The 15,297-nt window shown below is 37.1% G+C and overlaps 1 protein-coding gene across 5 annotated transcripts in view; it reads right to left on the bottom strand.

Annotated features, from left to right (window-relative positions):
- Ankib1 (ankyrin repeat and IBR domain containing 1) overlaps nt 1-15,297 on the bottom strand; it is a 90,401-nt gene that overhangs the window by 51,238 nt on the left and 23,866 nt on the right. For all 5 annotated transcript variants that reach the window (XM_055612579.1, XM_055612581.1, XM_055612582.1 and 2 more), the window contains exons 4-5: nt 13,590-13,772; nt 696-813 (exon numbers count right to left, since the gene is read on the bottom strand). In XM_055612579.1, coding sequence (XP_055468554.1) covers nt 696-813; nt 13,590-13,772 — 301 coding nt within the window. The remainder of the gene's footprint in view (nt 1-695; nt 814-13,589; nt 13,773-15,297) is intronic.

Here is a 15,297-nt window from a genome sequence, read left to right as displayed (position 1 = left end):
ACAGTCTGTGCTAACAATCACAGAAACTAAGAACAAATTTGGAGAAATTTTTTTGGTTATACCTTTAAGAATGAAAAGGTAGATAGGGCGGTGGTGGCCCATACCTATAATCCCAGTATTCCAGAGGCAGAGGCAGGTGGATCTCTGCATTTGAGGCCAGCCAGGTCTACAGATGAGTTCCAGGCCAGCTAGAGCTAAAAGAGGAAAAAAAAAAAAAAAATCTGTCTCAAAAATACGAGAGAGAAAAGAAGAGATAGAAAGAGAAAAAGAAGGAAAGAAAGGAAGATGACAAAAGTGAATAAATAAAAAACAAAAAATTTTTTAAGATAGTATATTCTTAAATCTTAATTTCATTTTGCACAATTCATAAGAAACAGCTCTTGAATAAACATAATTAATAACAACACAATTTAATTGGGTCACTATAAATTAATACTTGAATGATGTTAGCAAAAATTACTCAGTCGCTCAATCTAAAAACAAGAAAGAAAAAGGAATTTCTGATTTCCTCTTTGACGCCACTTCATGCATCAGATATAAAGTGTGAGGGTGATGGCTCTTAGAGCAACACTTGCATAGAAACTATGGAGGCTCATATTAAGAACATGCACATTAAACACAGACCCTGCCATGATTAACTCTCAAGTTTCAAAAGGCACTGAGTTACCAGAGGCATTAGACAGTTCTCTCATTACCGTGAGCTCGAAGCAGCGCTTCAGCAGTAAACAGAGGGGCCTGGAGCATGTCTGCCGTCTCCACAATAAGCATATCTTTCAACCTACGAAGATCTTGGGGCCTGAGTCCTTCATATGGCTTTGGAAAGAAGAAAAACAAAGTAAAATTGGCTACTATATTCCTAATGAAATAAATATGGCTACCATTTACCATTCCAGCTTGATCTCAGCTGTGAGGGACTTTTCGGCTCCACCACCTTGGGTGTGAGTCTATCCTTTCTTCAGTCCATTATAAACCAGAAAGTGGCTGCCGGAGAGCACTTCTCTATCATTCTCAAAACCAGATATCAAGATAGGAGACCACTGTACGCAACAATATTACACACTTCTGGATAATGCATAAAAAGCTATAGAAAATAGAACTACTACAAAATAATCCTTATTACAATTCTCATGTATTTTTATCTAGTCTATTCTTGATGTGTGTCAGAGGTATGCTCAATTACACAGTTTCGGTAACTAAACAACTGAATGGTGACCAACTTATACTTGTAAATATAGAACATAAGATCACATTTAAAAAGAAGCAGAATTTCCCAAATATCTAGGAGGGACTAGCTGTCTTCTAATGGAGTCACATAAAAGAAAATGAACACGTTAATGACAGAGACTGACAGAACTCAACCACATAAAAAGTCTACCAAGATTTAATAAAAAGTCTGTTATTTTAAGCATATAAAAAAATTTGACAATCCATAAATGAAAAATTATAAAACATAAGCATTCAAATAGATACAAACGTTTTATCTACTAACTTAGCCATGGTTAGAAATACAAGATAACACTTAATGTTGGTAAAGTTTTAGAAAGCAGGTCTTTGGATTCATAGGTGAAAATAAAAATCTACATATAACATAACAACTTGGTGGCACAAGCTTCTCTTTAGAACAATTCACCTTTTAACCCACTGTATAAATCCATTCCAACATAAACAGAACCAGTCATCTGTAGCGTTATTGGGAAAAGACAATAAATGCAAATAGCTCAAAAAGTTACTAGCAGACTTATATGATACTTACATGTCACAACACTCATCATTCATTTAAAATGATTTCCTGAGCTTGTAAAAATTCAGAAGTCTTAAGAATAAAAACTTCTGTTGAAAATAAAATATGTACTATCATTACAACAACATAAAAATATACAAAGGGCAAAATGTTAAGGTGATCTTGTAAAATGCTAAGGATTACTTGAAAGCAGTAGAACTTTAAGAATCAGTGGGATGCGAAGGAGACACTAACAGTGGCAGTACACATCTGCAGAGTTTGTCCCATTAAAAACAGAGGAGCAAACTTAGGTTAAACACACTTTGTATCACATGCCATAAACACTCTCCTTCATCTCTGTATACTCCTGCCATGGCTGCCATGGCCATATATTGTGGCCACATGAAATTAAGCACAAAGAACTAGAAAACTAACCCAGGGTTCCAAATAGGGATTTTATTAAAGAACACTGTAATTTAATCCTAATTATCATTAGAAAAGTGTCCAAAGCTTATTATTAAGCTAACTATAAAATATACTTTCCCCTGCAAAACACAATAAATCCCTTCATAGTTAAATCTGCAGAATGTGCTCCAGAAGTTACATACTATATCTATTGCAGAGCTCAGTCATGCCTTCCTAGGGACGGCACCCTACCTCAGCAAAGAAGTACTTCTTGATATCCCCAAAGGTGGTAACTATATATTTCCTGCACTTATTTCCTAAAAGTTCCTTGTCAAATTAGCAATCATCTAACTTTTTCATGTTAAATCAACTAAGTAGAGAGCAAGTAGTGAATTTAATCACAACAGTGCAAATAAGTAGTAAAATACACTTTCTTGCATTTCTGACAACATATGGAGAGTTTGGATTTCAGCTATTTTAGGGACAATATAAAGTGGCCTATGTACACTAAACTCTTAAATTGTGCAGCGTTAGATTGAAGTAAGTAATAATGGAAAAGTTCTTGAAGGACAAAGGCACAGTGCCTTCATGAGCAGATAACACAGTCTGTGCATCTCTAGGAGGGCTGTAATTAGGTCATGTGCAACATTTCAATACATTGTTTCATCTCAAGTGCACACTAGCTCTCCCTTCTGTGGTAGAAATTAAAAGGAAAGTCCCTGCCTCTTTCCTGTGGCAAAGATAAATTTGTTACTATTGCCAGAGTACAGGGCAGCAATAACCTTTAAAAGGGGGGAAAAAGTCAAAACTGATACAAAAAAAGGAAACTAAATTAAAAAGAAGCCTGAATAAAAGTACCTCTTCTGTAATCTGTGCATACTCCTGCTATGAAAGAACCATAGAAGAAATGAGCAACAGCCTAATACAAAAACTACTATTTTGATAACAGGTAAAACAACTACTTCAGAAAAACTACGATATAAAGGAATCATGAAAAGAGTATTTTTTCTATTATTTATTCAACCACTGGAGCTACAAGTGAACAATTTTATTGCATAAAAGAGATTTCTCAGCTGGGTGAAACATTTGTGCACAGGCCAGCCCAAGGAGAGAATCACTGCGCGCGCGTGCACGCGCGCGCGCGCGCGCACACACACACACACACACACACACACAAATTCAAGACATGAAAGACACTTAGAGGAGAAAAGTAATGGCTCTTGTTCCCTTTATTAGCTGATCTCTGAGGTTAGCTTGGGAAAGAAAACAAAAAATGTTACCACAGAAAGTCCTTCATTCCAGCCTCTTCTCTCTTAGTTGTTCTTGCTTAGCTGTCAACACCTAGGGCATCCCATATACTTAACTGACAGGAAGCTTTGCTGTTACAGGCACTGCCTTTAATTATGCTAGATAAACTATATTACTAAGGTAATGTCCAGCATGTGGACAGTCTGCCAGGTGAAAGACCTGAAGCCTTCCCCAGGGTACTGCCATTTTCTCTTCACTTACTCAGAGACAGGCAGGCATATAACCTTTAATAATGTATATTTTACAGAGGCCTAATCACCATCGGCTATTTAGAGTTAAAAAAAAAATCATTATTTTTATTTCTTTATGATAAGTACCATTCTGTGGAAATTAGGGGCTCATTTAATTTTTAATTCTTATATATGTTTCTCTTATATATGTTCTTATATATGTTTTATATTCTTTTATATTTTAATTCTTATATATGTTTTAGAATATAAACAAGAGGAGGGCAGGTAGCCTATCTATATTCCTCACTGACACCTCAACTCACCTAAAATACTGCCTGCCAAAGTAGACAATTTTGTTGGATGATGAGATTAAAGTCACTTTGATACCTAAACAATACAGACCAACAAAAAAAGAGAACTTCAGGCCTATCTCTCTTATGAACATTGATATAAAAATACTCAATAACATACTTGCAAACCGAATCCAAGCACACATAAAAGATATCATCCACCATGACCAAGTAGGCTTCATCCCAGGTATGCAAGGGTGGTTCAACATACGAAAATCGATCAATGTAATCCACCATATAAACAAACTGAAGGGGAAAAACCACATGATTTCCTTAGATGCCAAAAAATATTTGACAAAATCCAACACCCCTTCATGTTTAAAGTCTTTGAGAGATCAGGGATACAAGGCACATACCTAAACATAGTACTAAGACAGCAAGCCTATAGCCAACATCAAACTAAGCGGAGAGAAAACTGAATTAATCCCACTGAAGTCAGGGACAAGGTAAGGCTGCCCACTCTCTCCATATCTCTTCAACATAGTACTTTAGAGCAATAGGACAACTAAAGGAGATCAAGGGGATACAGATCAGAAAGGAAGAGGTCAAAGTATCACTATTTGCAGATGATATGATAGTATACACGAATGACCCCAAAAATTCAACCAGAGAACTCCTTCAGATGATAAACACCTTCATTAAAGTGGCTGGATACAAAATTAACTCAAAAAAATCAGTAGCCCTCCTGTATACCAAAGACAAAAGGGGCGAGAAAGAAATTAGGGAAACTACACCCTTCACAATAGCCACTAATAACATAAAGTACCTTGGGGTGACACTAACCAAGCAAGTGAAAGACCTGTTTGAAAAAACTTTCAAGTCTCTGAAGAAAGAAACTGAAAAAGATATCAGAAGATGGAAAGATCTCCTGTGCTCATGGACTGGTAGGATTAACACAGGATTAAAATGGACATCCTGCTAAAAGCAATCTACAGATTCAATGCAATTCCCATCAAAATACCAACACAATTCTTTACAGTCCTTGAAAGAACAATTCTTAACTTCATATAGAAAAATAAAAAACCCAGAATTGCTAAAACAATCCTGTACAGCAACAGATCTTCTGGCGGTATCTCCATCCCTGATCTCAAGCTGTACTACAGAGCATAGTAATAAAAACTTCATGGTACTGGCATAGAAACAGAATGGTGGCTCAATGTAATAGAAGACCCAGAAATAAACTCTCACATCTACGGATACTTGATTTTTGACATAGAGGACAAAACCATACAATGGAAAAAAGATAGCATCTTCAACAATGGTGGCGATCTAACTAGATGATGAGATTAAGAAGTAGATTAAAAAAATAAAAAAATGACGAGGACTCTCAACTTATCTGGTTCATTTATAATTTTGTACTAAATTAAGATGTGCCAAAATTTACAAAACATATCATAGACTATCTGTACCATAAAATGAAGAGGAACTTTAGCTCAAATATAAAGGTTAAAAAATATCTAAGTCACTTTTTCTTATAATAGGTTTAGTATGTCTGGTTTTATATTGAGGTATTTGATTCAGTTGGACTTTAGTTTTGTGCAGGGTGATAAGTATGGATCTATTTGCATTTTTCTACATGTAGACATCCAGTTAGACCAGCACCATTTGTTGAAGATGCTATCTTTTTCCCATTGTATGGTTTTGGCATTTGATTCTACCCTGCAGGTATCAAAGCAGACACTGAGACTCATAACCAAACTTTGGGCAGAGTGCAGGGAATCTTATGAAAAAAGTGGGAAAGAAGTAAGACCTGGAGAGGACAGGAGCTCCACAAGGAGAACAACAGAACCAAAAAAATCTGGGCACAGGGGTCTTTTCTGAGACTGATACTCCAACCAAGGACCATTCATGGAGATAACCTAGAACCCCTCCCTGCACAGAGGTAGCCCATAGCAGTTCAGTGTCCAAGTGGATTCCATAGTAATAGGAACAGGGACTGTCTCTGGCAAGAACTGATTGGCCTGCTCATTGATCACCTCCCCCTGAGGGGGGAAGCAGCCTTACCAGGCCACAGAGGAAGACAATGTAGCCACTCCTGATAAGAGCTGATAGACTAAGATCAGAAGGAAGGAGAAGAAGACCTCCCCTATCAGTGGACTGGGGGAGGGGCATGAGGGGAGAAGAGGGAGGGTGGGATTGGGAAGGAGGAGAGAGGGAGCTACAGGTGGGATACAAAGTAAATAAACTGTAATTAATAAAAATATAAATAAAAAATTTAAAAAGGAAAAATATCTAAATCAGTTATGTTCATAAGTAAGAAAACAGTCAAAATACACAAACTATATGCCCCAACTTTAGAAAAATGTTCACAATATTTTATTAAATTTAGAAAATTTTAGAGCTGGGTATGGTGGTACATACCTTTAATCCCAGCACTTAGGGGGAAGAGGCAGGTGGAGTTCAAAGACAGCCTGGACTACATAGTGAGTTCCAGGGCAGTCAGAGCTACACAAGAGAGAGCCTGTAACCTCAATGTAAAAATATGATTTTATTTACATTAAAAATTGACTATTTATACTTGCTTACATCTGAGGGGAGAAGTCAGGAAGGAGATGTTTTTATATTCTCAGAGGACATACCAGGAACTACAGCTCTAGGGAGGGCCACCCTAGGAGAACTTCCTCCATTCTCATGGCCCACCCCATCTCCAGGAAATCTGGGACACTACAAAGACCAAACCTAAGAATAACAGGAATAGAAGGAGAACCCCAGCTCAAAGGCTCAGAAAATATTTTCAATAAAATCATAGAAGAAAATTTTCTTAACCTAAAGAAGGACATGCTTATAAAGGTACAAGAAGCATCCAGAATACCAAATACATGGGACCACAAAAGAAAGTCCCCTTGAGACATAATACAGAACAAAGAAAGATTATTAAAAGCTGCAAGGGAAAATCACCAAGTAACTTATTTAAGGTATTAGAATTATACCTGACTACTCAACGGAGACTCTGAAAGACAAGAGGGAGCCAGGTGCAGTGGCACATGCCTGTAATCCCAGCACTCTTGAGAGGCAGAGGCAGGCGGATCTCTGTGAGTTTGAGGCCAGCCTGGTCTACAAAGGGAGTCCACAACTGCCAAGGCTACACAGACAAACCCTGTCTCCAAAAACCCAAAACCAAACCAAACCAAACCAAATTCAAAAGGGGCTGGACAGACATCCTACAGACTCTTAAGAAACCACTGATGTCAGCACAGACTATACACGGCAAAATCTTCAACCACCACAGATTGAGAAAACAAGATATTCCATGATAAAGTCAAAATTAAACAACATCTATCTACAAACCTAGTCCTACAGATGATGCTAAAACTCCAACCCAAGGAGGCTAACTATAACCATGAAAACAGAGGAAATAAACATACACACCCATAATGCCACCACCACCACGATGGTTTGAATAGGTATGGCCACCATAGACTCATGTGTTTGAATGCTAGCCCCCAAAGGGGTGGTACTAATAGTATGTGTGGCCTTGCTGGAATAGGTGTGGCTTTCTTTGCAGTATGTGTTACTGTAGAGTACTTTGAGGTCTCATATACTCATGCTAGGCCTAGTGTGGCAGTCTCCTTCTGCTGACTGCAGATCAACATGTAGATCTCCAGCACCATATGTGCCTGCATGCTGCCATTCTTCTGCATGACGATAATGGACTAAACCTTTGAAACTATAAGCCAGCCCCAATTAAATGTTTTCCTGTATAGGAGTTGCTATGGTAAGGGTGCCCCTTTCTCAGCAATAGAAACCCTAAGACAACTACCACCACCAAAAACAAAAGAACAGGAGTTAATATTGGTCATTGATATCTCTCAATATCAATGGACTCAACTACCTAATAAAAAGACAAAGACTAACAGACAGGATGTAAAAACAGGACCCATCCTTCTGCTGCATATAAGAAACACACCTCAACATCAAAGATAAACATTACCTCAGAGTAAAGGGTTTCAAAAAAGATTTTCCAAGCAAATTGACCTAATAAGCAAGCTGGTATATCCATCTGAATATCTAACAAAACAAACTTTAAGCCAAAAGTAATCAAAAGAGATGGGGAAGAATACTTCATGTCCATCAGAGGAAAAATCCACCAAAATGATGTTTCAATTCTTTACATCTATGCCCCAAACAAAAGAGCATCCACATTTGTAAAAGAAACATTACTAAAGCTTAAATCACGCATTGAACCCCATACATTAATAGTGGGAAACTTCAATACTCTATTCTCACAAATGGGCAGGTTACCCAGACAAAAACTAAACAAAGAAATAATAGAGCTAACAGAAGTTATAAGCCAAATGGATATTGCAAATCTATAGGATTTTTCAACCAAACACAAAAAAATATACCTGCTTCTCAGCACCTCATGGAACTTTTTCCAAAATGGACAGCATACTTGGTCATAAAGCAAGTCTCAACAGGTACAAGTAAAATGAAATAATCTCTTGAACCCTATCAAACCACCATGGATTAAAGCTGATTTCAACAACAGAAATAACAGAAAGCCTATAAACTCATGGAAACTGAACAACTCTTCTGAATGACTCCTGGGCCAAGATGGAAATAAATAAATACTTCCTAGAATTCAATGAAAATGATTGTATAACATAGAAAAACTTATGGGACACAGTAAAAGCAGTACTATGAGGCAAGTTCATAGCATTAAGTGACTTTATAAAAAAAATTAAGACAGATCTCATGCTAGCAATTTAATAGCACACCTGAAAGCTCTAGAACAAAAGGAAGCAAAGATACCCAGGAGAAGTAGAAGACAAGAAATTATCAAACTGAGGGCTAAAATCAATAAAACAGAAACAAAAAGAACAATAGAAATAGTGAAACTAAGAGTTAGTTTTTTGAGGAAGTCAACAAACCCTTATCTAAACTAACTAAAAGAAAGAGGAAGAATATCCAAATTAACAAAAGAGAAACAAAAAGGGGTACATAACAAGAAATCCAAGGAATCTTTGGGTCACTCTTCAAAAACTTATACTCCACAAAACTGGAAAATCTAAAAAAAAAAAAAAAAAAAAAAAAAGATAATTTCTCTATCCATTTATCAATATATACCACTCACCAAAGTTAAATCAAGATAAACCCTAACCCAAAAGAAATAGAAAACAGTCATTAAGTCTTCAAACCAAAAATGTCCTGGGCCAGATGGGTGTAGCACAGAATTCTACCAGACTTTCAAAGAAGAGTTAAAGCCAACCCTCCACAAAACAGAAACAGAAGGAATAGTGCTGAATTCATTGTGTGAGGCCACCCTGATGCACAACCACATGAAGACTCAAAGAAAGAGAATTATAGACCAATTCCCCCTATTAACACAGATTCAAGAAATACCCAACAAAATGTCCAACATCCTTAGCCATCAGGGAAATTAAAATCAAAACTACTTCAAGATCCTATCTTATACCTGTAAGAATGGCTAAGATCAATAACACAAGCGACAGCTCATGCTGGTAAGCATGTGGAACAAGGGGTACACTCCTCCATTGCTGCTGGGAGTGCAAACTTGAATAGTTACTTTCAAATCAATATGGTCATTTGTCAGAAAATTGGGTATCGATCTATCTCAAGATCCAGGTATACTACGCTTGGGCATATACCCAAAGACTGCGTCATCCTATCACAAGGACACTTGCTCAAATATGCCCATACCAGTTTTATTCATAATAGCCAGAAACTGGAAACAACCCAGACGTCCCTCAACCAAAGAATAAATAAAGAAAATGTTGAACACAATGGAGTATTGCTCAACTGTTTAAAAAAAAAATAAAGTGGTATCATTAAATTTGCAGGCAAATGGATGTAACTAGAAAAAAAATCATCCTGAGTGAGGCAACTCAGACCTAGAAAGACAAACATAGTAGGTAATCACTTATAAGTGGATATTAGCTGTTAAGTAAGGGTTAATCACACTATAATCCACAGACTCAGATAATCTAAGTTAAGAAAGAAAGCTCTAGGGGGGATCATACAGATCTCCCTGAGAAGGGGAAATAGATTTTATGGGTGGACTGGGGGTGGGTAGGGAGAGAAACAGGACGGATTAGGTTGAAGAGAGAGGCATGAGGGGAGAGAGTACAGGAGATTACTGGAATTGGGGGTCATTTAGGAAGTGATGTGGAAATATAGTACAGTGCAAACTACCTGGAATCTATGAGGGTGACCCTAGTGAGGATTACTAGTAATGGAAGACACAGAGCCAAAGCCAGCCATCTTCTGTAACCAGGCAAGTCTTCCACTAGTAACTGGGATATCAACTGGGCCACAAAACCTTTGACCTGCAACCTGTCCTTCCTAAATGTGCTAGGGCAATGGTGGCTCAGAGGTTGTTGGAGTGGCTAACCAATGACTGGTTTAAGTTGAGGTCCATGCTTGACACTGCTTGCATGGCCAGGAACTGAGAGCTGGATAGCTCAGAGACCTAGGGTGGAAAAAAATAATCAATGAAATGTTTCCTAATGATATTCTGGTATACTCATAGATTGGTGCCTCGTCCATCACTATCAGAGAGACGGCATCCAGTAATTGATGGGATCAGATACAGAGACCCACATCCAAACATTAGGTGGAGCTCAGAGAATCCTGCAAAGAAGGGGAGGAAGGATATAGGAACCAGAGGAGTCAAGGAAACCAGGAGAACATGGTCCACAGAATCAACTAAGCAAGCTTCACAGGGGCTCACAGACACTGAAGAGGCAATCACAAAGGCTGCATGGGTCTGTGCTAGGTCCTCTGAATATATGTTGTGCTTTTTTAGGTTTTTGTGGGACTCCTAACAATAAGAGTTGGGGTGTCTCTGACTCTTTTGCCTGCTCTTGGGACCCTTTTCCACCTACTGGGTTGCCTCATCCATCCTTAATAAGAGGGGATGTTCCTCATCTTACTGTAACTTATGCCAAGTTTGGTTGATATTCCTGGGAGGCCTGTTCTTTTCTGATGGGAAACAGAGGAGCAGTGGATTCCAGAGGGTGCGGGGAGGGTACACAGGAGAGGAGTGGAGAGAGGGGAAATGGAGGCTAGTATATACTATATCAAGGAAAAATAAAAAGAAAACAGAGACAAATAATTTCAGAATTCCATAAAAATAAAAAATGATGGTAAAGACATTTGTCTGTAACTACATGTATCATTTTGGCATATTGTGATCTTTACCATTTATGAAAGTTTTTTCCATAAAATTAGTATTGGATGTTATGTAACTTTTGTCCAACTCAACATAATAGTTTACTATAGTTAAACTAAATTCACTTAGATATAAACCTGTTAGTAATTTTTATTAATTCCTTTATCTTATATTTTGTCCCCTCCACTAAGTTCTATTACTTTCTAATTAGGAATTAAATTAAGATAGTACCATGAGAGGAAAGAAAAAAAAAAAAAAAAAAAAAAAAAAAAAATAAAAATATTAATAAAAAGTCACTTTCCATTACATCACACCAACTTTATTTTTTGAATACTACTAAAATGTCCTCACTAAATGATTGTATTATAGTACCGATTACTGTGTGACTCAAAAATCATGGACTGGCAAATGGGAGACAGAGGTTCTTGGGTTTGAAATAGTAGGAAGAATAAGGGTCATCTCACTTGATTGTGACAACTCACTTAAATGATTTCTGAAGCCTGTGTGGATCAAACCATGTGAAAGGGTCAGCAAATGCTCAGGACAGAAGGCCCCTTTTTTTTCCATATTAGCCTAAACCAAAAGAAGGAGTCTACGAAATAATCTAACCAAACAAACAAAAAAGTTAAGAAGTGGAAACATTAATTCCAGGAACTCAGTTCTTTTGGCCATTGTGAGAAGTACAAAAGTTCAGAAATTTTTGAGAATTCACGAGAACAATAAAATAAGTACATGATATGCATCCAAGCCAATACTTAAGAGATTCCTGTTAGAATAAAGTTCACACTTAACACTGAAAAATCAGGTTTATTTAGGGAAGAAAAAAATTTATTGTGGTATAATTTATTTAAGAATTATCTATGGCTTTCTATTTCATACAAGCAGTATCAGACACTATAATATTCTGTTGAAAATAGCAGATACAGTCCTAGCCTTAATCTAATAGAAAAACATAATAAAAAGAGAAAACAAAATAATTACAGCATACAATAACAGATGTGAAATACATGATGGGAATGAAGTTTCAGAAGAATGAAAAAGAAAGGTTTTAAATCTACAGCACAGCAGATTAAATATATTCAGCATTATAGAGCATGTATTGAGGAATTTCAGGTTTATTAACATAAAATGATAGAAGGTTGGGCTGTGGCACAAAGAAAGAATACATGCTTAGCATGCATGAGGCCCTGTGTTCAATTGCCAGCATCAAAACTAACATGTGTTTGGTGAGGCGATAGCTATGTTAATTGACCTGATTCAATTATTCCACACTGTGTATATGTCAAAACATCATACTGTATGGCATCAGTGCACACAGTTTTGGTGTGGAACATTAACTGTTAGGGCCAAAGAGCAAGCACTCAGGCAATTAAAGGCAAGAGATGTAGAACTCGTCTCCCTCTGGTTCCCTGATTTCTGTATAAAGCTGTGATCTTTGCTTTTGTGCACTTTTTGCCATTTGTCATGGGGCCCTTGCCAGAATTTGCTGACTGGATTTTCAGCCTCTGATACTATGAACTAAGTAAAATAAGTGTGTGTGTGTGTGTTCAGACACAAACATTCAGCTTGCCTGAAGCGTTTTTCTATAGTAAAAAGAAAGTTATACAGTTGCTAAATGGTTTAAGTAATAGATAATTTAAGTTTTTTTTTTTTTTTTTTTTAAAGTACTTTGTCTCCTGTGTACAAAGCAGATTCCAAAGAAAGCAGAATGGAGGGAAGGAAATCAGTGAAGAGCTGTGACAACAGCTGGGACGTGAAGTGAACATGTTGGTTTGCATGTAATATACAATGATTAAGGAGATATGAAGGATCAAGAATGTCTGCCACATTTATGCTTGAACCACTTGTAGATCAAAGTAATGTTTACTGAAACAAGAAAAGCAATAAAATATCTGAAGGCAAGAGAGGTATTTCTTCAGGAAAGCAATAGGCCAAGTGCCTGAAGTACTGTGAGGTCTTCAAGAAAGATGAGGAGAAATAGAAAATTGACACTATGTGATTCCAGGTCAAGTCCAGAAGAGATGGGCCTAACCCCGGGGAAGGAAGGGGAGACACAAAGGGTGTTGGTAGGGACAAACTATTCTGGTTTTGTTGTTTTTGTTTTTTCCTATAAAGATCAGGGATGTGATATTACAACAAAACGGGATAGGGATGATGAAGAGTAGTCAGGGGTGGGGTTTTTTAGTTGTTAAATTTGTCTTTTGTTTTGTGTTTTACGTGGGAGTTATCAAGGCTTCTGTGTTGTCAAGAACAACCTGTAATAGAGGGAATGACTGAAAAGAGACTAGAGCCACGAGGTTATAGGAGTAAACACGACTTAAGCACAACAAGTTTATTTACATGTTAGAGGAAAGACCCAACATTCAGGTTTTCTAGATGTATTTTTATGCTCACTGCTATGGATTAAGTACTGCTGAGGTATTTAGCATACTACAAAGATGATCACCCACATTGAGTTTAAAGGAAAGCAATTTAAGTAAAAAAAAAAAAAAAAATCATCTTACCTCTCGTTTGTCTAACGCAGCATACTCAGCTTCTATCTCTTCAGCCTCTGGGTCCCGAGAGAACACCATCTGAGACTCCAGACTGAGGGCCAGGTCTTTGTGGTGTTGCTTTTCCGCACAATCACAAGGAGTATCTTTATTTTCATTTTCGGCAAACAAGTCTCCTCCATGTTTTACTAAAAGCTAAAAAAGTTTTTTTCTTTTTAAACTCACAACTATATACTTGATTAAGTTATTTCATGTTACACATTAAAGAATTAAGTGGTTATAACTGGCATAAGTTATAACTGATATAATGAAAATATAGCAATATATACAATGCATGTAAATACATTTTAATGTAAAATTAAATGTAATTCAAAATTTTATATTAAAATGTAAATGTATTTTAAATAGTAGGAGGCACCAGGTAGCAATGACTTTTTATTTTTAAGGTTGGGAATTCTTGTTTTACTAATAATGAGTTTCTTGGGCTAAAGAAAGTAAATCTTCAATTTTAAAAACAAATTCTTAAGTATTTTGTCAATCTGCTGTACCCAAATAAACCTTCAATGCTTAAACTTTAAAAATTTCTCTTGATTTTTCTTTTCTTCTTTTCTTGACAAGGGCCTGAAATATATCCCAGGCTGGCCTTGAACTCAGTCTTCCAGTGCCAGGTTCCAGAATGATGGGGTTGTGGGGGGGGGGGGGTGTCACTACACCTGGCCTACACAGCTTTCTTTTTTACGAGGGGCACAGTTCACACTGTGAATTTAGCCACTACTACCTGGACGTTCAGACAAAAGTTTTCACTTGTCCCACCATTATTCTGTGAAATAGTAGAGTTAAATTCACATTTGCAAGTCGAAGACAAAGCTGTTTTCAATATCCTTCAAAATAAGAGAGACCTGCTTACTGATAAATAAACTGGGTATATTCCACTATACAATTTGTCAAAAAATTTGATTCTCAGAAACACGTGGATCAATATCATGACTTGTTCACTACTGAGGTTTCTCCTGGCTTTACAGGAGCTACATGTTTTTTCTAATGGCCACACGTTCAAGACTGTCCACTATGTCTAAAAACATTAGGAAGAATATAGGACAGCCTCACAATTTGTCATGGAGATTCTTTCAGAGGATTATGATCCTCACAGCAATACATATCATCATCTATGCTAAGTACTGGAAATACACATTCTCACCTTAACATTAATGACCTTGTGTGACAGGGGCATTATTGGCCTACAGAGTCTACAGAATGGGACTCAGTTCTCCAGCTGGTAAGCAACATAGCTGGATTCAGATATAGTCTGACTCATTTTTAACCATGTCTAGATCCTGAATGGACTCAGTCACACAGCTCACGAGATGAAGCAGTCAAATGTACACAGTGTCTATCCTTAAGTTTTGCCCAGGTTCTCATCTAGGATCTCATGTGAATGTCTTACAGGTTCTCATTTTGTAAAAGTGTAATCAAAATTGAGATTTCTTCTAAATAATTTTATGTTCTTCTTTACTCACAAATGAATATAATTCTTTGGGACTGAAATTTGTATTTTTCTCTCAGGTAAGGGGAATCTTCTAAAAGGATATGCTGAAGTATGGGCTTTACTCACTGAGGGATCAAAAGGTGTGTGTGTGTGTGTGTGTGTGTGTGTGTGTGTGTGTGTGTGAGTGTGTGTGAGTGTGTGTGCATTTGCACGCATTCATGCATGTACAGAAGA

This window comes from Psammomys obesus, unplaced genomic scaffold, assembly GCF_907164565.1.
Source record: "Psammomys obesus unplaced genomic scaffold, mPsaObe1.curated_primary_1811, whole genome shotgun sequence".
Classification (NCBI taxonomy): Eukaryota; Metazoa; Chordata; class Mammalia; order Rodentia; family Muridae; genus Psammomys; species Psammomys obesus.
This window is presented reverse-complemented; position numbering and strand designations above follow the sequence as displayed.